Below are 23,891 nucleotides of genomic sequence, written 5' to 3' on the forward strand. Positions count from 1 at the left end.
TTTTGACTTCGATGTCTTTGATCCATTTGGAGTTGATTCTGGCACAGGGTGATATATAAGGATCTAGCTTTAGTTTTCTGCAGGTGATTAACTAATTTTGCCAGCAGCATTTACTGAAAAGGCTGTCTTTCTTCCATTCTATTTTTTTAGCTTCCTTATCAAAGATTAGGTGGACTAAAGGTCTATGGGTTCATTTCTGGGTTCTATTCCATTGGTCCTCGGGTCTGCTCTGTGCTAGTACCAAGCTGTTTTTATTACTATGGCTTTGTAGTAGAGTTTGAACTTTGGTATTGATATTCCTTCCGTACTGTTCTTTCTGTTAAGGATTGTTTTTGCTATTCAGGGTCTTTTATTGTTCCATATGAATTTTTGGATTACTTCTCTTCTCTTTCCTTGAAGAATGAGGTTGGAATATTGATAGGTATCTCATTGAATTTGTAGATACCTTTGGCAGTATTGCCATTTTTACCATGTTGATCCTTCCAGTCAGGACCATGGGAGGTTTTTCCACTTCCTAACTTCTGCTTTGATTTCCTTTTTCAGGTTTTCAAAGTTTTCATCATATAGGTCCTTCACCTCTTTATTTAAGTTAACTCCTAGGTATTTTATTTTTTTGTGGGGCTGTTACAAAAGGGGTTGCTTTTCTGATTTCAACAGTGCTCTATTGTTGGCATATGGAAAAGCCATTGATTTTTGAGGGTTAATTTTATACCCTGCTATTTTGCCAAAGTTTCTGATCAGCTCAAGTAATTTGGGAGTGGAGTCCCTGGGATTTTTAAAATACAAGGTCATGTCATCTGCAAAGAGGGAGAGTTTTTACTTCATCTTTCCCTATTTCTATCCCCTTTATGTTTGCATCTTGTCTTATTGCTGTAAGCAAGTGGAGAGAATGGACATCCTTGTCTTGTTCCTGAGTTTAGAGAAAATGGCTTTAGTTTTTTGCCATTAAGTATAATGCTGGCTGTAGGTTTGTCATACAGCCTTTATTGTATTGAGGAATTTTCCATGGATTCCTAGTTTTCCCAGAGCCTTCATCATAAAGGGGTGTTGGATCTTGTCAAATGCTTTTTCTGCATCTATTGAGATAACCATGTGAGATAATCCTTGCTCTTATTGATGTGATGAATTATATTAATTGATTTGTGTATATTGAACCATCTTTGCATCCCTACAATGAATCCTGTTTGATCGTGGTGTGTAATTTTTTTCAGGAGTTGTTCAAGTCAATTGGCCAAAATATTGTTGAGAAGTTTTGCAGCGATGTTCATCAAAGAAATGGGTCTACAGTTCCCTTTCTTTGATGAGTCCCTGCCTGGTTTGGGGATGAGGGTTATGATAGAAAGAGTTTGGTAGTGAACTTTTTCTTTCAATTTCATTGAAGAGTTGGAGAAGTATTGATGTGAGCTCTGCTTTGAAGGACTTGTAGAATTCCGCTGTAAATCCATCCGGTCTGGGACTTTTCTTAGATGGGGAGTCTCTTACTGCTGTTTTTTTTTTCGATGTTTGATATGGGTCTGTTAAGTTGGTTTAAGTCATGTTGGTTTAGTTTCCGCATGTCAATTTTTGCTAGCAAAAGGTCCATTTCTTCCAGGTTCTCAAACTTATTAGCATAAAGGTTTGAGAAGTATTCATTTACAATGTTCTGAATCTTGGTTGTTTCTGTGGTGATGTTTCCATTCTCATCTCTGAGTTTGTTTATTTGGGTATGTTTTCTTTTTCTGGTAAGATTTGGTTCCAAGAACCAACTCTTTGTTTTGTTGATTCTTTCTATGGTTTTTTTGGATTCTAATTCATTCAATTCTGATTTAATTTTAATTATTAGTTTCTGTCTACTGGATTGGGTTTTAGCTTGCTGCTCTTTTCCAAGGAGCCTCAGGTGTCTCGTTAAAGATTTCATATCTCTGATTTGTTGATGTGGGAACTCAGAGCTACAAACTTGCTTCTGGCTACTACCTTTGCTATGTCCCAGAGGTGCTGGTAATTTGTGTGCTCATTTTTGTTGAATATCATGAACACTTGAATTTCCTTTTTAATCTCTTCCACGATCCACTGGTGGTTCAACAGTGTGTTGTTCAGCCTCCATGTGTTACAGGACTTTCTTTGGTGGCTTCTGGTGTTGAGTTCTAATTTTATTCCCTAGTGGTCTGAGAGAATGCTGGGCATAATTTCAGTGTTTCTTGAATTTGGACAACTTTGCTTTGTGACCTAAAATTTGGTCTATTTTGGAAAATGTTCCACGTGCTGCTGAGAAGAAGGCATATTCTGATGTGGCTGGGTGTAATATTCAGTAGATATCTGTTAAATCTAGTTGATCTGTGCAGTTGTTTAGATCTGTGGTTTCTCTGTTGAGGTTTTGCCTGAATTGATATATCTAGTGGGGATAGAGGTGTGTTAAAGTCCCCAACAATTAATGTCTTTGGATCTATGTGAGATTTGAGGGAAAGTAGTGTTTCTTGGATGAATTTGGGTGCTCCATTGTTTGGTGAGTAGGTATTTAGAATTGTAATACCCTCCTGAAGGAGAGATTCCTTAATTAGTATGTAGCGACCTTCTTTATCTCTTCTCACTAATTTTAATTTGAAGTCTATTTTGTCTGGTATTAGGATTGCAACTCCCGCCTGATAATGGGGGCCATTTGCTTGGTAGATTTTATTCCAGCCTTTCACTTTCAGAAGAATATGTTTGTTTTTATGGGCAAGGTGTGACTCTTGGAGGCAGCATATAGAAGGATCTTGATTTTTAATCCAACTAGACAGTCTATGTCGCTTAATTGGAGAGTTAAGTCCATTAATGTTGAGAGTTGGGAGTGATAGGTGTTTGGTAGTTCCTGCCATGTTATCCACATTCTTGGGGGCTGTGACAACTGGGTTCTTCCTATGGTTCTTGGTGCAGTTTCTTGGTCTTTATTGTGTTCTTGTTTTTATATGTGTAGGACATCTTTAAGTATCTTTTGTAGGGCTGGTTTGGTGGAGATATATTGTTTCAGTTTTTCTTTGCTATGGAAGGTTTTTATTTGATCTTCCCTTATGAAGGAGAGTAGCTGGGTACAGTATTCTTGGTTAATAGTTGTTTGTCTTTAGGGCCTGGCATATATCATTCCAGGCTCTTCTTGCTTTAATTTTCTCTGCTGAGAAATCTGAGGTTATTCTAACTGGTTTCCTTTATAGGTGATTGGTTTTTTTCTCCTTAACAACTTTAAGGATCCTTTCCTTGGTCTGAATTGATCCTGTGTGGATTATAATGTAAAGGTGGGATATCCTGTTCTGATCTGTAGGCCTATCTTTTTGCCTGTTTGGGAAGTTCTCTACTAGGATCTTGTTAAATAAATATCCTAGACCATTAACTTCTGTCTCTAGGTGCTCCTCTACATCCATTATCCTCAGATTAGGGCTTTGATGGTGTCTTCTAAATGTAGAATAGATCTATCATATTTCTTGGATTTGTCTTGGATAGTTGTATGTTCTTTCTCTATAATATCTAGGCTGTCTTCAATCCCAAAAATTCGATCTTCTGCATTGTCTTACCTACTGTCAAGACTTTGTACTTTGTTTTTGATTTCCTTTCCTTCTAATTGGTCGGTTTTGATGGCTTCTGATTCTTTGTTGGAGCTTTGTTTTAGATCTTGTATGGACTTCCTTAATTTGGTTTTCAATGTTTATTCTCCAATCCCATAGTTGATTGGTTATGGTTTCCTTGGACTCCCTTTGCTTCTGATGGGCTCCATTCAGCATTCCCTTTGTGGCCTCCCTGGATTCCTTCACTTCTCTGTTTATGGATTGCATGAATGCCTCCATTGATTTTGTCTGTTCTCATCCTGCTCAGGCAATTCATGTGTTACTCTTTGACTATTTTCAGCCTGCTCATGGAATTCCCGTATTAATCTTTGATTACCTTCCTCACACTCAGGAGATTCCTGTACTAATTTTTGGTTAGCCTCATCATGCTCGGGAAATTACTGTATTAATCTATGGTTAGTCTTATCTCGCTCGGTATCACGCTCTCACTGAGTCCTTTGCCAGGCTTTCAGTCTTTTCATTCACCATCTTTACCAGTAGTGTTTCTAGAGCTTTTGGGGATTATTCATTAACTCTTCTGTTACCTGATTATCATGAATGGGAGTTGAGCTACCTGGAATTGCCATTTTTCTTGTTTCTCCAGCTTGTTCTGCCCATGTGGTTTGAAAGTAACACCAATTTCACTCTAGAAAACTATATTAAGGCAAGCATCAACTAGAGTCCTGTAGTTGCACAGATTGATTGACACAGTCAAAATGGATGCAGATACAGTCTATTTCAACAGATACAATCTACTTCAACATCAAACAGTTATGGATTAATGAGCTAAGAACGTCAGAGGGATTCAGCAGACCAGAAATTAATAGGGTTAGGGAGAATTGTGGGGAAAAATAGGATTAGATGAATGTAGAGAAGTAAAAAGAAAGAGTGAATTTAACCAAGCCCTAATTTCAGAGAGAAAACAGATAGAACAGCATGAAAGTAGGAGAGAGACAAAGAATCAAGAAAAAAATGAAAAAACAAAAATAAAAATTTAAATTTAAAAAATGGAACAAAACTTATGTAAGTATAAAGAAATAATACTGATAGAAGAAAAGGATAGAATGAGGAGAGAGAAAAAAGGAAAAAAAATAAAAAATTAAAATGGAATACTTAAAAAGTATGTAATTATATAGAAATAATACTAATATTAAAGGAGTTAAGCCTAAGAGGTTGTGAATTGAGTAATTAGTTTCTGAATTATGTATACACACAACGAAGGATAAGGTCTAATAATCGAAGATGGGTATATATCTGGGGATGAACAGAACAGCAATTAAGTCACACAAACAAAAACAAGGACCAAAATGTTTAAAAAAAAAAAAAGATTTAAAACCACACACATACACACACCTAAGATAAAAATTATGGGAAAAATTAGAAAACAAATTTTTTTTATTAAAAAATAGGTACAAAAAAGTTATTTGATTTTTTGGGGGGGGAGGGGGCGGGGCGCCGAAGGATCTGTATCTCCCGTGTCCATAACCAGTCTCTTGGTGGAGTCTCTGGTTTGCTTGTGGTGTTTGGTTTTCCTGTGGCTTGATTGGTTTCTTAAGTTAGTTTGTTTTAGCTGGCAGAAAGAAGCTCTGCCTTACCCAGGACTTTGTGATCCTCCTCCCTGGCTAGTTTATTGGGAGGGAGATCTGCTTTGAGTATCACAAAAGAGGGAGATGGCTGTTTCCTCTAGCTTGGAGTTGCTGTGATGGATGAGGCTAGGTTTTGGGTAGGTTTGAGGCCTATCAGCAATTAGTAGCTTTTCCTTGAGGTGCTAGCTCCTGGCCTGGAGCCATTCTCAGGATTTATGTTTACTGATTTTCAATTGTTTTTCATTTACCCTTCCTGCTGCTGGGTGACTGCCTAGGCAGTAGTGGGCAGCCTCTGGCTCTATTTCCCCAGTGAAGGTCACTTCTCCAGGGGCGGAGCCCTCACTGCCTAGGATGGAAGACTTTTCCCTGGGTGGAGCTGAGCCAGGCAGGTCAGGTTCTTGTGACCTGTTGAATGGCTCCTATTGTTTTCTTCCAAGGCCTGAGTTGGAGTTAGCTTCTTGGCTGGGCCTTTGTCAGTATCAAAGATGGAGTTCTTCTCCCGTACTGAGGGAGGAGCTACCTTCCCACCACTGCTCTGTGAGTAGGAGATGTCTTGGGGGTACTCACACCAATCTCTTGGTTTCCAGGCTATCCATGGTCTGTGATCAGCAGGATGAAGATTTCTGCTCCTTGTTAGTTCTTGCTGGTGGTGAATAGAATCCGTTCACTCACCGCATCTGGCACCTTTGTCCCAGGCTTGCTCTATTGATATGGAAGCCTGGGCAGCAGCCACCGCCACCGCCACCGCCGTGGACACCAGCAAGTGCTCATATCTGTCTCCTTTACCAAGCTGCTTGGGTTTTCCTTCTCTGGCCAAACTCTTTGTACTGTGATGGCACACTTGGTGTGATTCTCTAGCCTAGTACTGTTCACTATAACACTAAAACTGCTCTCTATGCAAGAGCTTCGTTAGCCTCCAGCTTCTCCTCTACCATCTTCCGCCGGACTCTAGGGCTTCCTTCTTATTGACAGATGCTCCGATGCCTGAGCTATGGCCTCCAGCCTGTCTTTCATGTTTTTAGTGACTTAAGTTTCTCTGTGTGGTCCTACATGTACTGTGTTATTCAAAGGCCTTTAACATTTTTTTACGTAATCCCAGTGTAATCATTCAGTCTTTGTTCAGTAAATCCCTGATTATTGCTATAATATTGAGAAATTACTGACCTTTCTTTTATTTTGATTCTGTAACCTGTTCTAATGAAACTGCCATTTTATAATTATAATTGGATGGCTCTTTTGATTGACTCCAAGACTGTCATACTATTGGTCAATAATATTTTTATCTTTTTGTTATCATTGTTGTACCAGTCCTGGGGCTTGAACTGAAGGCCTGGATGCTGTCCCTGAGCTCTTTTGCTTGAGGCTAGCTAGCATTCTACCACTTAAGCCATAGCCCCACTCCCAGCTTTCTATGGTTAACTGGGGATAAGATTCTTATGGACTTTCCTGCCCAGACTGGCTTTGAACCTTGATCCTCAAATCTTGCTCTTGAGTGATAGGTTTACAAGTGTGAACTGCTTTTGTAATGTGAGTTTATATCTTAATTACTTAATTTCAGAAATGATTATTAATAGTGGTAGTGACATCTTTATTTTGCTCTGATTTAAATGGAAATATCTTGAACCTTATAGTTACATGGCACTTGGTAGCTTTATGTTTATCATAGCTATTATCCTCTTCCTTAATCCCAGGACTAATAAACAAAAACAGAGTGAAACGTAAAGGACTACAGAATACCTTGTCAGTAAGACTTCCTCCTGTCACAAAGTTTGCAGCCCGTAAGTAAATTCATGCTGTTGTATGAAATTCTTGGGTTTATATTTCTTCAGTTCTTTTACTTTATGTCTTCTGTTTTAGTAATTACATTTATAAATATTACTATACATTCAGAAGATAACCTTACGTGCCTGCTGATCTTGTTTGGACTAAAAGATGATTTATTTTTGACATGAGCTTACCTGATGGCATAATAACTTATTTGATACTTTAAGTATTTTCATATTTGTACATTGCCTATAAAAACTGAACTTGCTATCTATTAAATTTGGGCTTTGCTCTCCTCTGAAGCAGCTATTAATATATTAATTGATTTTTATGGCCCTTTTTACTACATGCCTGGTATAATGAAGTAAGGAAGGTAAGAACTGAGACATCAAAATATAAGGACAGGGCTCTGACAAATCAAGATTTTAGGACACTGAAGCCTAAGTATACTATAGCATTTGAGCTGGACTTCTTTGGGAGAAGTGAGTTTAAGACAAATGTACTCAAATAATGGGATTATTGAGTGAAAACTATCAGATACTATTTCTGTTTTAGGATTAGTGTAACTGAACTATTGTGTTGCTAGTGGACTATTAAATGCTTAATTAAATAACATGAATAAGGGAGTGAAAGTGATGTGATTTATGATTTTAATTATGTTTAGAGGAAGCTCGTGAGAGTGACTGGGATGGTATCATTGCTTGCCATCGAGGTAAGCTATCTTGCTCAACGTGGAACTATCAGAAGTCTACAATAGGATCTTACTTTCTCAAGCCAAAGGAACTGACAAAAGATAATATTACTGCAACAGTAAGTGACCTTGTTTTCTTACAATATTTTCTCCTTTCAAACTGTCCTCTGGTAATTTTGTTATACTCAAGTTTACTAATAGTATTGGTGGAAAAAAACATAGTTTAACATTTGAACTTATTCATTCTAACCAGCAGAAATATTTTTAATTATTTGGGATGGAGTGTAAAGTAGGATTTCAATGTGATTTTGAAGATTTACTGTATTAAACATCTTTTCTGTGGTCATGGGCCATTTGTGTCCTTATACCAGTACTGCACCATCTTATTAGATCAGCTTTGTAGTAAGTGTTGAAATTGTGAACTATGACTCCGACTTTGCCTTTTTTGGTTTTTTCTGTTTTGACAGTCCTAGGCATTGTCTCTAAACTTTTGTGCTCAAGGGTAGCACTCTACTAATTGAGCCACAACTCCACGTCCAGTTCTTTTTATAGTTTATTGGAGATAAGAACCTCACATACTTACCTGCCTGGGCTGGCTTGGAACCTTGATCCTCTGATCTCAGCCTCTTGAGAGGCTAGGATTATAGGTATGAGCCACCAGCGCCCAGCTGGTTTGTGTTTTTTTCAAGATTCTCTTAGCTCTTTTGGCTCTGTGGATTTTGTTTGTTTATTTTGATATGCTTTGAACTCAGGTGTCTGGGCACTCTCCCATAGGTTTTTTCACTTGAGGTTGGCATTCTACCACTTGAGCTACATCGTCACTTTGTGTGTGTGTGTCTGTGTCTGTGTCTGTGTCTTTCTTTAATTGTGTAAGAATCTCATGGATTTTCCTGCTTTTGACTGGCTTCAAACCTGATCCTCAAATCTCAACTTGAATAGCTAGGATTACTGATGCCAGCCACTCGTAACAGGCTTAAACTGTCAATTTCTTTAATAAAAAAAAAGAAAGACAGCTAGGATTTTGATCTTTTTGGGGGGGGGGGAGTCCAGTTGTGGGGCCTGAACTCTGGGCCTGGGCGCTGTCCCTCAGCTCTTCAGCTCAAGGCTAGCGCTCTACCACTTGAGCCACAGCGCCACTTCCGGCTTTTTTTCCTTTTGCTTATGTGGTGCTGGGGAATCAAACCCAGGGCCTCAGGCATGCAAGGCAAGCAAGTGCTCTACCACTGAGCCACCTTCCCAGCCCTGGGATTTTGATTTTTATAAACTAATGAAAATGAGTTATTCATGGAGCATCTCTGCTCCATGAATAATTTCTGTCAACAGTTTTGTACTTACCAATAAATATTTTATACCACTTAGTTAGATTTTTTTCTTTGAATTTTATTTTTTTCAATTGACTTTTGCATCTTGATCTTATATCTTGCAACATTGTTGAACTTGTTCATTCTAATCATTTCAGTATATACCTCTGCTTTTGGAAATGCTAATTAAAAGTATAAATCAACATTTTCACTTTATATTACAAATTACTTTGTACATATGCTCTAATGTCCCATGGTATGAAAAGCCAGCCTTAAGCTTTTCTATGCATAGAAAGTCTATTTTAAGCTTCTTTAGGAATTTTACCCACAGTTTTGAGTAAAGATTGCAGTAATGGTAATAAAGATAAGTATACTCGCAACACTTCTATGATACAGTCTTCTGTTAGCAGATAACTGAGGCTTACTAAGTAACATGCCTAAGTTCATTAAAGCGAGTAAATGACAGACTTGGTTTAAAACTCAGACAGCTCATTTTGAAACCTTAACAGCCAGCCTATAACAACTCATTCAAAACATCTAGTGTATGTGTACTTAACTGGAGCTGAGTCATTTGTCTGTTAACCTCAACTATTTGGAACAAAGCCAATAACACGCAGATAATGCCAAAAAAGTAATTGTTAGTCCATGCACTCAGACAGTTTGTTCCTCAAAGGTGTAACTCTCAAGTTACACCTTTTTGCTTATTCTTTCTTAATAATACATTACGAAAATGAGTAAATTAGAAAAGGCTCGAAGCAGGCTGACAACAGTAAAGCCCATTAAGATAAATACAAGTTCTGTAAAGCATAGGACAGACAGACAGGGCCTTTGTTACTTGTAGGTGATACTCTTGTATCTCCATTAGTTCCTGAGGGCATAAGTATAGGTTTGCATGAAAATGAGTTGTTCAGAATAGGCAAGATGACATTTGTATTCCTTTTTGAAAGTTAGAATGTTATTTCCTGGCTAAAATACTTCTGTTAAAGACTAAGCTTTAATTATTTAAAAAATGTATATATACATCTATATATATATATACATACAGAAATTCCATAGAATATATAGTGCTGTATCAATTGCCTGTATTATTAGATAAACTTCAATTTAATATTTTCTATTTAAGTCTTGAAAGTCAACTGTTTAGGTATAAAATTCAGTTTTTGAAATACCTCTTGGGTGAGCTACTTTTGTGTGACACACATTGGCAGTCAGTGATAGTGATTTCTCTGGCATGATCTACCACACTTTCCCCCCTACCCACCCACCCCCCATTAGGGGCTTGAATTCAGGGCTTGGGCACTGCCCCTGAGCTTTTTCACCCAAAGCTAGTGCTCTGCCACTTTCAGCCACAGCACCACTTCTGGTTTTCTGGTCAATAATTGGAGATAAGAATCTCACAGATTTTCCTGCCAAGGCTGGCTTTGAACTGAAATCCTCAGATCTCAGCCTCCTTATAGGCTAGGATTCCAGGTGTGAGCCACCAGTACCCAGCTCGTTCTCAAAATTTCAACATAGATAAACAGGCATTTTATTGGTGCCTAATTGATATTGTAAATGTTAAAATACATTTTTATTTTTGGGTCCAGTCACGGGGCCTGAACTCTGGGCCAGGGCGCTGTCCCTCAGCTCTTCAGCTCAAGGCTAGCACTCTACCACTTGAGCCACAGCACCACTTCCGGCTTTTTTCTTTTTGCTTATGTGGTGCTGAGGAATCGAACCCAGGGCCTCATGCATGCAAGGCAAGTGCTCTACCACTGAGCCACCTTCCCAGCCCTATTTTTTATAGAAACTGCTTATATATCAATGTTTGATATGGGAATGCTAACTGGACTATGTTTTCAGTTTTCAGACTATTAAAAAAATAATATAAGTAAGGACGAAATTAAAGTAGTAGAATGATTGTATGTCAGCACTGCTACAAGTAAATTAACAATTAAGCATCAGCCTAAATTGACTAAATTTCAATTGAGTTGTGTTTTGTTGTTGTGGGTAATTTTCATTTTTTTTTAAAAAATGGAAACAGAATTAAATATATTTCTTAATAAACGCAAATAGAATTATTTTTAAGAAAACTACTGGTGCTGGTAGTTCACACCTATAATCCTAGCTGTTCAGAAGATTAGAATCTGGAGGATTATTTTTTGAGGCCAGCCTGGGCATAAAAGTTAATTAGGCACCATCTTTAAAATAATTAGCAAAACACAGGGATGGTTCAAATGGTAGAGCTTTGATGGTCTGAGTTCAAACTGTAGTACCATCAAAACAAAAAGGAAAAAGAAGAGAAACTAGTCAGCCAATTCATTTTTAATGCTCTTTTTTCCTTAAAGGCAGTAGATATAACTTCTTGTGGAAACTTTGCTGTCATTGGCCTCTCGTCAGGTACTGTAGATGTATATAACATGCAGTCCGGTATACATCGAGGAAGTTTTGGCAGTGATCAAGGTACTGAATTTTTTCTTTGTCTTGTTTTAAAAAACAAATTTTAGATAGATTATTGTACCTTGTATAGCAGATACTACCATAATATGATTTTTTTTCTTCTCTGCTTTAGACAAAAATCACAATTATTTTTTTGAAATTAACTTGTAGCGTCCACTTGCTTTCTGTTTTTTATATGAACAGTAAAATAAAAGATCTCCCTGCTTCATAACCCAGATTCATTTCAAGATTAAGGACTCTGAATAGTGGGAGTTTAGATATAAACAGTCATACTTCGTGTATTGTTTTGATAGACACTGCCAATTATGATTTCTCTTCTCTTTTTAAAGCTCACAAAGGATCTGTGAGAGGTGTTGCTGTGGATGGATTAAACCAGTTGACAATTACAGTTGGCAGTGAAGGATTACTCAAATTCTGGAACTTTAAAAACAAAATTTTAATCCATTCCATGAGTCTTGATTCATCTCCAAACATGATGCTACTACATCGGGACAGGTAAATTTCACTTTCAGTAATCATGGACTTTTTTCTTTTTTTATTTTCTTTTGTTGTTTTTGATGACAGTTGTTAAAGTTACCAAATGGGAAAATGAAACTGTTTTAGTTAAATTTCCTGAAAGGTAAATTTGATTGACAAAATGGAATACTCAGGTTGTTTTTCTTTGTTTTTTTGAATCTGGTACATTTGTCTTGCTAGTGGTATCTTGGGACTTGCCTTAGATGATTTCTCCATTACGGTTTTGGACATAGAAACTAAGAAGATTGTCAGAGAGTTCTCAGGACACCAAGGCCAAATCAATGACATGGTAAGACAAAACTTCTCATTTCTGTAGAAATGTTCAAATCATTGAACTTGTTATATTTTAATAACATTAAGCCCATCATGAAGAGATTTTAGAATAAATAATAAATTGCAGCTAATTTTCAAATAAATATTGAGAAAAAGTTGAAAATGTTTAATATTTTTTAGGGAATTGATGCTATCAGGTTGAATTACAAAACCCAAAATTTAGCTTTAATTTTAAATAAGGCTAAACTATTAAATGAGGCTAAAAGAACTTCTTTCTGAATTTTTTATATATAAGAAAATAATAGGGGCTGGGAAGGTGGCTCAGTGGTAGAGTGCTTGCCTTGCATGCCTGAAGCCCTGGGTTCGATTCCCCAGCACCACATAAGCAAAAAGAAAAAAGCCGGAAGTGGCATTGTGGCTCAAGTGGTAGAGTGCTAGCCTTGAGCTGAAGAGCTGAGGGACAGCGCCCAGGCCCAGAGTTCAGGCCCCACGACCGGACCCGAAAAAAAAAAAAGAAAATAATAAATAGCCTGAAATCACTGGTTTATTCTAGTCTAGTATGTCTAGAGTTTACATATCTTATCTCCTAAAGTCTTTTGTTACATTCGTCATTGTGTACTCAGTGGAGCACATGATAATAAGAAATGTTCCTCATTTTTTGTCAGAGACTGGCTCAAACTTTGTGTGTAACACTTTTACTCATTGGCTGGGGCTCTACCACCTCCAGCCCATTAGAAATGTTTTTAAAAGCATTTTCTTCATTTAAAAAAAGATACTGAAGTGCTACAGCACCACATAAGCAAGCACAAGGTCCTTAGTTCTAGATCTGGTATGGGGGGAAAGACACACAAAAAAATCCAGCAACTTAAAATTGTCAGTTGAGGACTGTATAAAGATAAAACCCTAAGTACTAGGGGACAAACCAGTAGGTAAATTTACTTGTTAGATCTGACACCAGAAGTAAGAATTTGAATGCAAATGTTTCCTTTTCTAAAGGTAGAAGAAAGAAATTGGTCAGGAAATTCTGCTTTGCACCTAAGAGGCTGGCAAAATTACCCATTATGTTTTGACAGCATCTGTAGAAACAAGAATGGGAATGATGAAATGGCATTTTTAAAAACACCTGTCAATGTGAACATCCTCTGCCAGTTTCTCCTTCTGAAACTTTCTCACTTGTGCTTGCTCATTAATAAAATTTTTAAATGAAGCTGTAATTACAAGGACTTCCTCAATAAATTTAGTATTTTAAGGTAATTTTTACTGTCCTCAAAATTATGGCGGCTTGGATTCTTAGAAAGCATACATTCTTTTAAGAAAATAGACCTATCATTGCTTCCACAAATAGAACTGAAAGTTTAAAAAAATCCTTATACCTCATAAATAATTTTTCAGTATTCTCATAAAGACATATTAATGTTAAAAATGATTGGGATTCACAGTTGTTTAGACTTTATTTTTATTTATACTTTAATTTTATTGTCAAGGTAATGTACAGAGGGGTTCAGTTACATAAGTAAGGTAGTGAGTACATTTGTCAAACTTGTTACCCCCTCTTTCATTTTTCTCCATCTGTCCCTCCCTCCCAATCTTCCCCCCTCCCAAGTTGTACACATCATTTCCAACATATTATTGAGTATTGCTGTTGCATAGGATCTCCCCCTTGTCCTTTGTCTCACCATTTTGTTGTTCCCCTTCCCTTCCCTAGTTCAGATAAACATATATACAATACCCAGAGTGCCAAAATCGAGTGCAGTGACAACAGGGGATAAACCATAGGGGAAAAAACACAAAAGAAAAAAGAAATCACTTAGTCCATTGAGAACAAAAACAAGAGGAAAACCTCTTGTGTCCATGTCTTGGAGTTCATTTCACTTAGCTTCATCTTATATGGTCAGATGTACCTAACTATTAAGCTGTTCTACTCATCTGCTAATTATCCTAGATGAATGCTAATTATTACAAATAAGGTAGTCCATGGACCTATGTTTCTTTGGGTCTGGCTTAAGGGAGTTTAAGTATTAATCAAATTAATTTTTTATGAAGCCTTAATCTTTTTATCCTATATTCTTAAAGGTGTTTGTATATACCCATAAATATATACCAGTATGTCTGAATTTATATGGCTTTTTGTTGTTGCGTTACTTTGTTTTAGACATTCAGTCCTGATGGTCGTTGGTTAATAAGTGCTGCAATGGATTGCACTATTAGGACTTGGGACCTACCATCTGGGTGGTGAGTTTAAGTCCCTCAGGCCATTTTACAGTCATTGCCATAATGTGTGGTATACCATGGTTAATGGGTTGAGTAGGTTTTTAATATGAATGTATTGGGGGATTTTCCTAATATGACACTATACTGGCAATATTTTGGCCCTGTAAACAGTAGGGCCTAACTAATTCTTAAAACATTTCTGTACAGGGGCTGGGAAGGTGGCGCAGTGGTAGAGTGCTTGCCTTGCATGCATGAGACCCTGGGTTCGATACCTTAGCGCCACAGAAGCAGCAAAAGCCGGAAGTGGCGCTATAGCTCAAGTGGTAGAGCGCTAGCCTTCACCTGAAGAGCTGAGAGACAGCGCCCAGAGTTCAGGCCCCATGACCTACAAAAAAAAAAAAAATTCTGAACAATAGAGACCAGGATTGAGTAAATCTTTAAATGGAAAGCTTGTTTCTCCTTCCTGCTAGTCAAAGATAGAATACAGACAGACTTCATTTTGAGGGTTTTTTGAAGTTATTCTTGAACTTAAAGGGCCCAAACTCCTAGTTTTTCCTTTATATTTTCATATCTTCTCTATCAGTAACTTGGCAGTGTCAGAAATTGGCTTAATGGAGTGAAACTTGCTACTAATCCAACACTTTCTCAGGAATTGGATAACTTCATGTGGAAATAGTCTGACATTTAGAAAGGAAAAACCCTGATGTTCTCATTTCCCTGCAGCATGAGGTACTCATAGCCCACATGTATACCTGATTTACAGTAAGCACAGATGAGAGTGCTATTAGTGGGTCCAACTCTGATAACTGCTGCCATGCCTCTCGTTCCTGTTCCATACACTAAAACAAAAGTGAGTCAGTTAGCTACAGAAAGTTCACCTAAAATTGCTATTTCCTAAATTTAAAAAACTTGGCTTTTAAGACACTATTTAGAAGTATTGTTAGTTGCTTGTTGGCCTTTTTGCTGTTTTCTAAAAATGAACATCATGTAATTTTAACCAAAGTAAAAAAATTGTGGAAGGTAATATAGTTGGTATATGTGCTTTTTCTTCTTAATAAGGTAGAAGAAATAGGCTAATGTCCAAAAATATTAAATTGGCTAGGCGTTTTGTTTCTTTTGCCTTTTTTGAGATAGCAGTCATGGAACTCAAGATCCTCCTACCTCAGTGTCCTAAATGCTAGAATTATAGGCCTCATCACCACATATAGCTCCCTCTCTTCCCCCACCCTGAAAAGAATTTTTTTTGGGGGGTGGGGGGTCCGGTCGTGGGGCCTGAACTCTGGGCCTGGGTGCTGTCCCTCAACTCTTCAGCTCAAGGCTAGCGCTCTTCCACTTGAGCCAGAACGCCACTTCCGGCTTTTTTCTTTTTGCTTATGTGGTGCTAAGGAATCGAACCCAGGGCTTCATGCATGCAAGGCAAGCACTCTACCACAGAGCCACATTCCCAGCCCCCGAAAATAATTTTTTTTTTAACTACTAAGTAATCCTTGGAATAGAAGAATTTATATCTGAAAGTAGCATAAAAGCCAAAAAGCTTTGATTCAACATTAGCTTTTGTGAATTGTATCATTTTTAGTAGAGCTTAAGTACTTTAATGTTTTAATTATTTTTGTAGCCTTATAGACTGCTTTTTGTTGGACTCAGCTCCTCTCAATGTAACTATGTCCCCTACTGGAGACTTTCTAGCAACTTCCCATGTGGACCACCTTGGAATTTATCTTTGGTGAGTTCTTTCATATGCTTCTCTTATTTGGGTCAGAGGATGATATATATATACCCAGAAATCATAGTTCTTACAGTAACAGTTAGTTTTTGGGTTTATATACTAGAAATGTCCCTGGTTAACATAGATAGCTAAATCATAATAAGTTAGTCTTTGGCTCATTTAGCATCTGCTTGATAATTTAGACAGCTTTGTTCAACTGTGTCTTCTAAAGTACATGATATTTATGTTGTCCTATTTGGCTTTTGTTTTCAGGAAGGGTAAAATTTGCTTTTTTTAAATATAAAATATAGCACAGATGGGAGCAAAATGCTAAAGTTAATTCTAGTTGCTTGATTTTTCATAACAAACATTAAAAGATATTTATTGTGATACTCAAATCTATGTTGAAATATAAGGCTGGAAATAAATGATAATTACCTGGGCCTAGAAAGGTTTTATTTCCTGAGTTTATATGTTTAATTTGTTGAATTGTACTTACCAGCGAGGAGAATAAATTTTTTTTCTATTTCTTTTTTTTTGTTTCATTTTTCTAGTTCTTTTTTTTATTTGAAAATGCTAGATGCAGAGGGGTTGAAATTACCTAAGTGTCAGGCAAATAGTATATTTCCTTTGGACAATGTCACTCCTTCCCTTGTCCTCTCCCAGTTTTCCCCTCCCATCCTACCCACAAGTGGTATAATTCATTTTCAACATAGTGTCCCATGATTACCTTTGCTGCATTTGTTTACCCTTTATCCCTCCATTTCTGTACCTCCCCTTATACTCCCAGAGACAGAGACAAACAAAAAGAAAAAAATGCAAAAATGAAAAAAGCTCTTTTAAAGAACAAATTCTTTTCTATTTTAGCATTACAGACAATATCTCACTAGGTAGCACAAGCTGGCCTTGAACTCTCAGGCCACCTATCTCAGCTTCTCAACTGCTGGTATTAGGATCATAGGTATAAGCCACCATGCCTGACTCCTTTTCCTAATTCAGATTTTAAGATGCTGTTACATTTTTTTAAAATGAAAAGTAAATTGATACATAGTGAAACGGTATCTCCTAGAGTCAGCCTTCAGCAATTAAAATCATAGTAGTTATTGGATCTCTGTAGCAAAGAGTATGGGGCTTCTTTGTATATAGCACTGATAACGCAGAACCTGAGGTTCCCAATTTTTATTTTCCATTTGAGATTGATGTGTGGGAAAAATCTTATCCCTACTCTGGGACAAGTGTTTTTATCTTGATTACTTATCCATGGCCAGTATGAGAAGCATGGCCACTTAATAGGCCATTCTAGGAAAGGAAAATCCACGACTGTTCAACGTACCCTCGAATAGTCAGAATATTCATTATGTGACTCATTTTGTAACTATCATTTCTTTCATTATAATTTTCTTAAATGCAGGTTCATATTTATTAAAACAAGATGGTGGGGGTTATTTTACTTTATGAAAATAGTATCTGCTACTAGTCTCTTTCAAACATGTTTCTATACTACATTAAAAATAAGATAATGTTTTGTTGTTTGTTTTGTCTTTGTGCTGACACTGGGGCTTGAACTCAATCTCACCCTCTTACTGGGCTTTTTCCATCATGGTTGGCATTCGACCACTCAAGCTATGCCTTGACATCTGGATTTTTGCTGATTAGGATTTTCCTATCTGGAGTAGCTTTGAAGCTTGATCCTCAGATCTCAGCTTCCCAGAAGCTATTTATTAATTCTTTTTAAATAACTTTCTTGTGATAACATCTATGGCATAAATAAAGGAATTTAAGTTAATATTGTTTGTCCGAAATTTAAGACTGTAAAGATTATTAGATATTGAGGTTTTTCTGAAGAAACCTTTTAAAATCTGACTTTGTTTTGATTTTGCAGGTCTAATATTTCCCTATATTCAGTTGTTTCACTACGACCACTTCCTACAGATTATGTTCCTTCAGCAGTGATGCTTCCTGGTACTTGTCAAACTCAAGGTAATCACTGAATACTAAAGTAATTCTTGAGACATAATATAAATTACTTTAAAGGACTATTACTATATAAGACAATGTAGTCAAAGTATTTTTAACAGGTATGAAGTATTTGAGTAATTACAGTTTATAGAAAAACATAATTGAAGTGATACCATAATAGCTTATGCTACTGGGATAGCCATTTGAAAGCCAATCTAGACAAAAATTTAGGAGACTCCATCTTAACAGCTTTGCATGGGATTCCATACTTTTTCCTAGCTATGGTGGGAAGCAGAAGCAGAAAGATTCTCATCCAACCCAGGCAAAACATAAGGTCCCATGTCAAAAATAACCAATGGCTCAAAAATAACCAATGGCTCAAAAAAACAGGCATCAAGTAACATATTAGGGTAAAAGCATTTTGATTGTGATAATGAAAAATGCATTTAATATTCCAAAATCAAGAAAAAGGGGATAAACAAAGGAAATATATGCAAAGATTAGATAGACTATATTGAGTAAACTTGTTACCAAATAATAATGGATTTGGAATGAATTAATATAAATATTATTTTTCATTTGTCCTACTTGAATATATATTTTAAGATATAGAAGTCGAAGAAGAAGTAGAGCCAAGTGATGAAATGATAGAATATGACTCACCAGAGCAGTTAAATGAGAAGTTGGTGACCCTATCCCTTCTCCCTGAATCACGGTGGAAAAACCTGCTTAATCTTGATGTTATTAAGGTAATGAAGTACACTTGATACCACACAGTACATACACTTTGCTGTTGGTGTTGGTTTTTAAGCAGAGTGATAGCTTCCTTTGTTTTGAGGGCATTGAGTGGAGCCCTTGTTAGACAGTGTTATTTGGTTGAATGTTAATTCATCTAATGTGATTATCACAAAGATATCCTCCAGTGTCAACTCTGAAAGCATGTTGCAGATGTTTCAATGTATCAGAACTACATTCCACAACTGTAGAGCTACTAGAGGTAGTATATTTTAAATCCAATCTAATTACTTTTTTAGAACAAGAGGGGAAAAATTGCTACAATAATGTATGTGTCTTACTGCTAGGTATTTGATGGCCAATTAAGTGTCACTGATTTTTTAGTTTATTTAGGTGTAGGTAATTTATTAACCCACAGTCTACTCTGTCAAATACAAAGACTTAGACCTTTCTGTGTCAGGGTTAGGCGCAAAACTAACATGAGATACATACTTTGACAGTGGTAGCGAAAGCAAAGTGAGACCTTTTGTCTTTGAGAAATTCCTTAAGCTTTCACATGAAAAATTTTTCTACTGTGGTGTATATTAGTGGAGTATATTTCATGACTCATTTGTGAGTTGCTAAAACAATTGAAACGATGATAGTGGAAACTGAGATTGGACATCAGTATAAATGTGTGCTGAATGGAAGCATAGTCATGATCTCTCCATCATATTGTCCAGTCTGTCAATCTGGGGTGGAGGGGGGGGATGAGGACTTGAGGATATGGCTTTAAAAGCAGAAGAGTACAAAACATAAGAACTCATGATATATACCACAAAATTTAAGAAAAAAGGGAGGGGTGGGTCAGAGGGGGGTAAAAATGGCAAAGGGGGCGCCACTTACCAAAATATAGTGTATTCATAAACTGCTTTAAATGGCACCTCCTTTGTACAACTACCTAAAGATAATAAATATTTAAGAAAAGTTTAGAAGTATAATAAAATACAAGTAGTGATTATGAAAGAAGTGATCAGAAGAATATTCAACTAGTAGAGCAAAGATTCAGATTACTCTGCTTTTTTTTTTGGGGGGGGTCTGGTCATGGGGCCTGAACTCTGGGCCTGGGCGCTGTCCCTCAGCTCTTCAGCTCAAGGCTAGCGCTCTACCACTTCCGGCTTTTTTCTTTTTGCTTATGTGGTGCTGAGGAATCGAACCCAGGGCCTTGAGCATGCAAGGCAAACGCTCTACCACTGAGCCACCTTCCCAGCCCCTACTCTGCTTCTTAACTAAGATACAACACTGCACTAACATACAGAAACTATAAGAGTTTGGAGGTCTGTGTGGAAAACTTGGCTTAAGATTAGCTTTGGTATTGGTCAAATAGATTGAAGTTTTCAGCAATCTAATATGAAAGTGTTTTGTTCTGTTTTGTTTTTCGGTATCTGTTTCAAAATTGATTTAGAAACCTGATAAATAATTATTTACTGTATTTTTCTTTTCATCAGAAAAAAAATAAACCAAAAGAGCCACCCAAAGTACCCAAATCAGCACCATTTTTTATTCCAACTGTTCCTGGACTTGTACCCAGATTTGCTGTACCTGAACAAAGCAGTGATCCCCAGCAGGTAAAATTCCATTTGGGATAGTCTGTAGTTTATGTTTGTATGTACTTCATGTTTGTATGTATTTCTCTGCCAAGACTGAGTTTTACAAATACAGGTAAATTGATGATGGCTTTTTGGTGACACTTGTTCTTTGACTAATATATATTTGTTTTCATTTAAGTCTAGAGTAGTAAATCTTGGGGTTTTGGCTCAAAAGTCAGATTTCTGCCTGAAACTTGAAGAAGGACTATTGAATAATAAATGTAAGTTAATTGTAGAATATATTAGCAAATATTTTTTGTTTGTTTTATTTTAGGAAAAATGGAAGGAAATACTAGATTTCTTAGTAGTTAAAAGAAAACAGTAAAACTTAAAAATGAATGAAATTTTGGTTCTAATCTGTATTAATTTTAGCTTTTTAATTGCAATAAAATCAGATGATGCAGATGGAAATCTTTATTGAAAACCTTTCATACATTCTATAGGGCAGAGCATCTGCCTGGCAAACATAATAGCCTTAGGAAGTGGCGCTGTAGCTCAAGTGGTAGAGCGCTCGCCTTGAGCTGAAGAGCTGAGGGACAGCGCCCAGGCCCAGAGTTCAGGCCCCACGACCGACAAAAAAAAAAAAAAAAAAAAAACAATAGCCTTAGGTACTTGAAGTGCCTAGGTACCACCAAAAAAAAAATTTTTATAATCAATTTGCAATCTTTTCTTTTTATACATTTGTAGAGCTATTCTTTACATTTGTAGAGCTATTTTCAATAAAACAAAATGTTACCTTGGATAAATTTATATATTCCCAAACTATCCTATCGAAGAGCAATTTTGGCTGGTCATGATATAAGCCTCTAATCTTAGCTACTTGAGAGGTAGAGAAAGAAGGATCCCAGTCTGAGGCTGCCCTGGGATATAAGTTTGAGACCCTATCCGAAAAATAAAATAGTAAAGCAGAAAGGGCTGGGAGCATGGTTTAAACAATAGACTGCTTGCCTAGCAAGCTTGAATCTGAGCTCAAACCTACCACCAAAAATTTGTGAATGTATTAATATATTTAAGATGCAGATTATAGCTACAGCTAATAGTAATGAGTAATTAGAATTATAAGTAATTTTACACAGTCACTTTAACAAGAAATTTGAATCAACTCTTTTATGATACATATTCTTTTGTTTTTATACCAACATCACTGTAGTACATTGGACAAATTCAAAGAATGGTACTGATGAGTACTTGTTTTGTTTATTGGGAGGGGAAAAACACTTCAAAGTGAAAACATGCTGGAGGACAGAAAGTGAAATTGATGAGAATTTTTCTTGGTGGCATACTGCTCAGACAATATTGCTATTGTGATACCAAATAAATCATTATAAAACAGTTGTGTGTTAAGTATATATTCATAGAATTCAAGGGAAATAATAGTGTGTATCTACAGAGAAAACATAGATTTGGGGTAGTTAAGAATAAGGGCTGTTCCTGGAGCCTTTCCCTTTTTTGTATACTTCTGGGATAGCATTTCTAAATGATCTTGTGATATTATTATAATAATACTGAAAAAAATTCCCTACCTCAGATTATTCCCAGTGTTAATCACTTAATAGTGTGTTATGGACCTCTTGGTCTCCAACTTACATTAAGGGTTTTTTCTGATTGATGAGTATCATGAAGTGTGAAGCATTAGATTTTCTTTAACAGCAGGAAAAACCTTTAAGTCACTAACCATGTAAAAGGTTTAGTGCTTTTAATACTTTTTATTGTACTAGTCTTGTGCTTTTTGCTGATTTACATTTATTGTAATGTTTGTTCAACTTTTTGACTGGAAATAAATTAACGCACAAAAAGAATTCCTTGTCCCATTTAAATATATCTTATTGAGGAAAACCACTTTTTCTATGTGTGTGATACTTGGGTTTGATAGAGTACTTGAAAGTAAAGTTTCTTAAAGTACTAGTAAGTAATTATTTTCTTTTTAAAATGTTATGCAGATGAAGCTGCTCTGAACCTTCTGAAAGAATTAGGCCCCTCAGGAATTGAAACAGAGCTGCGGAATTTGTCTCCGGATGGTGGTGGATCTATAGAAGTTATGCAGAGTTTTCTGAGAATGATTGGAATGATGTTGGACAGAAAGCGGGATTTTGAGTTAGCCCAGGCTTACCTTGCATTATTTCTGAAGGTAAGGTAATGTGAGCTAATGGTTTACTTTTCCTTCCTCAATAGCAACATTATATACTAGAACTTTCTGCCAAGATGGACGTGGCCTGTATCCACCATCTCCAGTACAACAGTACTTGTTATATGTTGTTGAATGCTCAAAATATAAGTGGTAGAGCTGAGAGGCTTAAGTTTTAATGTTATGGAATTGTAATAAAGTTTGAATAACTGCATGTGGTTTACAACTACACATTTGCAGTACTGGCCCAAACAGCTTTGTAGTCTTTTATAGCACCTTTTAACTGTATCGTGATTTTTTTTTGTCATTTTTTTTCCCATTTATTGAGTAGTCATTTTGTAAGTTTTTCTGTGATTGTGAAGAGAAAGTTTTGTCTCACTGAAATCAATGCATTCAACTCTCACAGTTAAAGGAGTTTCACATGATTTGGCACAACTTGCTCTTCTGAATAATATAGTAGAAATATGTTTTGAAGGTCTGTTTTAGTGGTATAATGTAGTAAAGGAGATAGATAACGCTGATGTAAAGTAACATACTTCATTTGGCCTATTAGTAATCTAAAATGAGTTCTCACTTCATTTAATTACTTTAAAAGTATTTGAATGCTAGATATTTAGATAATAGTAAATGATTACAAATACAAGTGTCATATAAGTTATCTCATGTATTTTCCCATATACAAGTTTTAGTGCCCCAAAACAAATTTACTTATGTATTTAGAAAATAAAGCAGTCTTTTGTTTGTTGCCAATGGATTATACTGAAAGGAGAGACCTGTGGAAGCACAGAATTGGTGATAAAACCTAGATCTGGTTACAAGACTTTTGTTTGGCCGAAGATTTTATGAGGAGTATTTCTTTTTCTACAGGAGTGACAATACAATAGAGGGCAATCATGATTAAAAATGAAAAGAGTTGGAGGTAGGAAGTCAGAATCAATAATAAATTATTATTTAAGAAAAAACAACTAGGTACTATTTTCATAGATTCCTCAGTAGGAAAAAAATCCAAACTGGAATATTTAAGTGGTTTTTTTTGTTTATTTGTTTTTAATAAAGTAGCTATCTTACTTTTCAGTTACACCTCAAAATGGTTCCTTCAGAGCCAGTACTCCTAGAAGAAATGACAAAATTGTTATCACAAGTGGAAGAAAACTGGATTCATTTACAATCACTCTTCAATCAAAGCATGTGTGTTTTAAACTATATCAAAAGTGCCTTGCTATAAAAGTAAGCTTAAGAGTTTGAAATAAAGTTATACATTAAATGGGTTCAACTCAGAGTTGGAAGATAACAGATAAATGGATCATAATATAGTTATAAAAATTACTTTATGATAAAAGGAATGTTTCCCTCTGAGAAACCTTTCATGAAAACATGAGTTGACTCTTGGAGCTACCAGACATA

At 36.3% G+C, this 23,891-nt stretch overlaps 1 protein-coding gene across 1 annotated transcript in view; it reads left to right on the forward strand.

The window, feature by feature from the left end:
- The window catches only part of Wdr36 (WD repeat domain 36), a 37,749-nt gene extending 14,014 nt beyond the window's left edge, over positions 1-23,735 (forward strand). Inside the window, exons 11-23 of the mRNA XM_070036032.1 lie at positions 6,832-6,918; positions 7,569-7,714; positions 11,224-11,338; positions 11,665-11,830; positions 12,032-12,140; positions 14,277-14,356; positions 15,951-16,058; positions 17,923-18,020; positions 18,606-18,748; positions 20,222-20,341; positions 20,502-20,583; positions 22,303-22,490; positions 23,563-23,735. Of these exons, the coding sequence (XP_069892133.1) occupies positions 6,832-6,918; positions 7,569-7,714; positions 11,224-11,338; positions 11,665-11,830; positions 12,032-12,140; positions 14,277-14,356; positions 15,951-16,058; positions 17,923-18,020; positions 18,606-18,748; positions 20,222-20,341; positions 20,502-20,583; positions 22,303-22,490; positions 23,563-23,712 (1,592 nt within the window). The 3' untranslated portion in view covers positions 23,713-23,735. The remainder of the gene's footprint in view (positions 1-6,831; positions 6,919-7,568; positions 7,715-11,223; positions 11,339-11,664; positions 11,831-12,031; positions 12,141-14,276; positions 14,357-15,950; positions 16,059-17,922; positions 18,021-18,605; positions 18,749-20,221; positions 20,342-20,501; positions 20,584-22,302; positions 22,491-23,562) is intronic.
- The last annotated feature ends 156 nt before the right edge of the window (positions 23,736-23,891 follow it).

This window comes from Dipodomys merriami, unplaced genomic scaffold (assembly GCF_024711535.1).
Source record: "Dipodomys merriami isolate MVZ:Mamm:240054 unplaced genomic scaffold, mDipMer1.0.p SCAF_27, whole genome shotgun sequence".
In the NCBI taxonomy this organism is placed as follows: Eukaryota; Metazoa; Chordata; class Mammalia; order Rodentia; family Heteromyidae; genus Dipodomys; species Dipodomys merriami.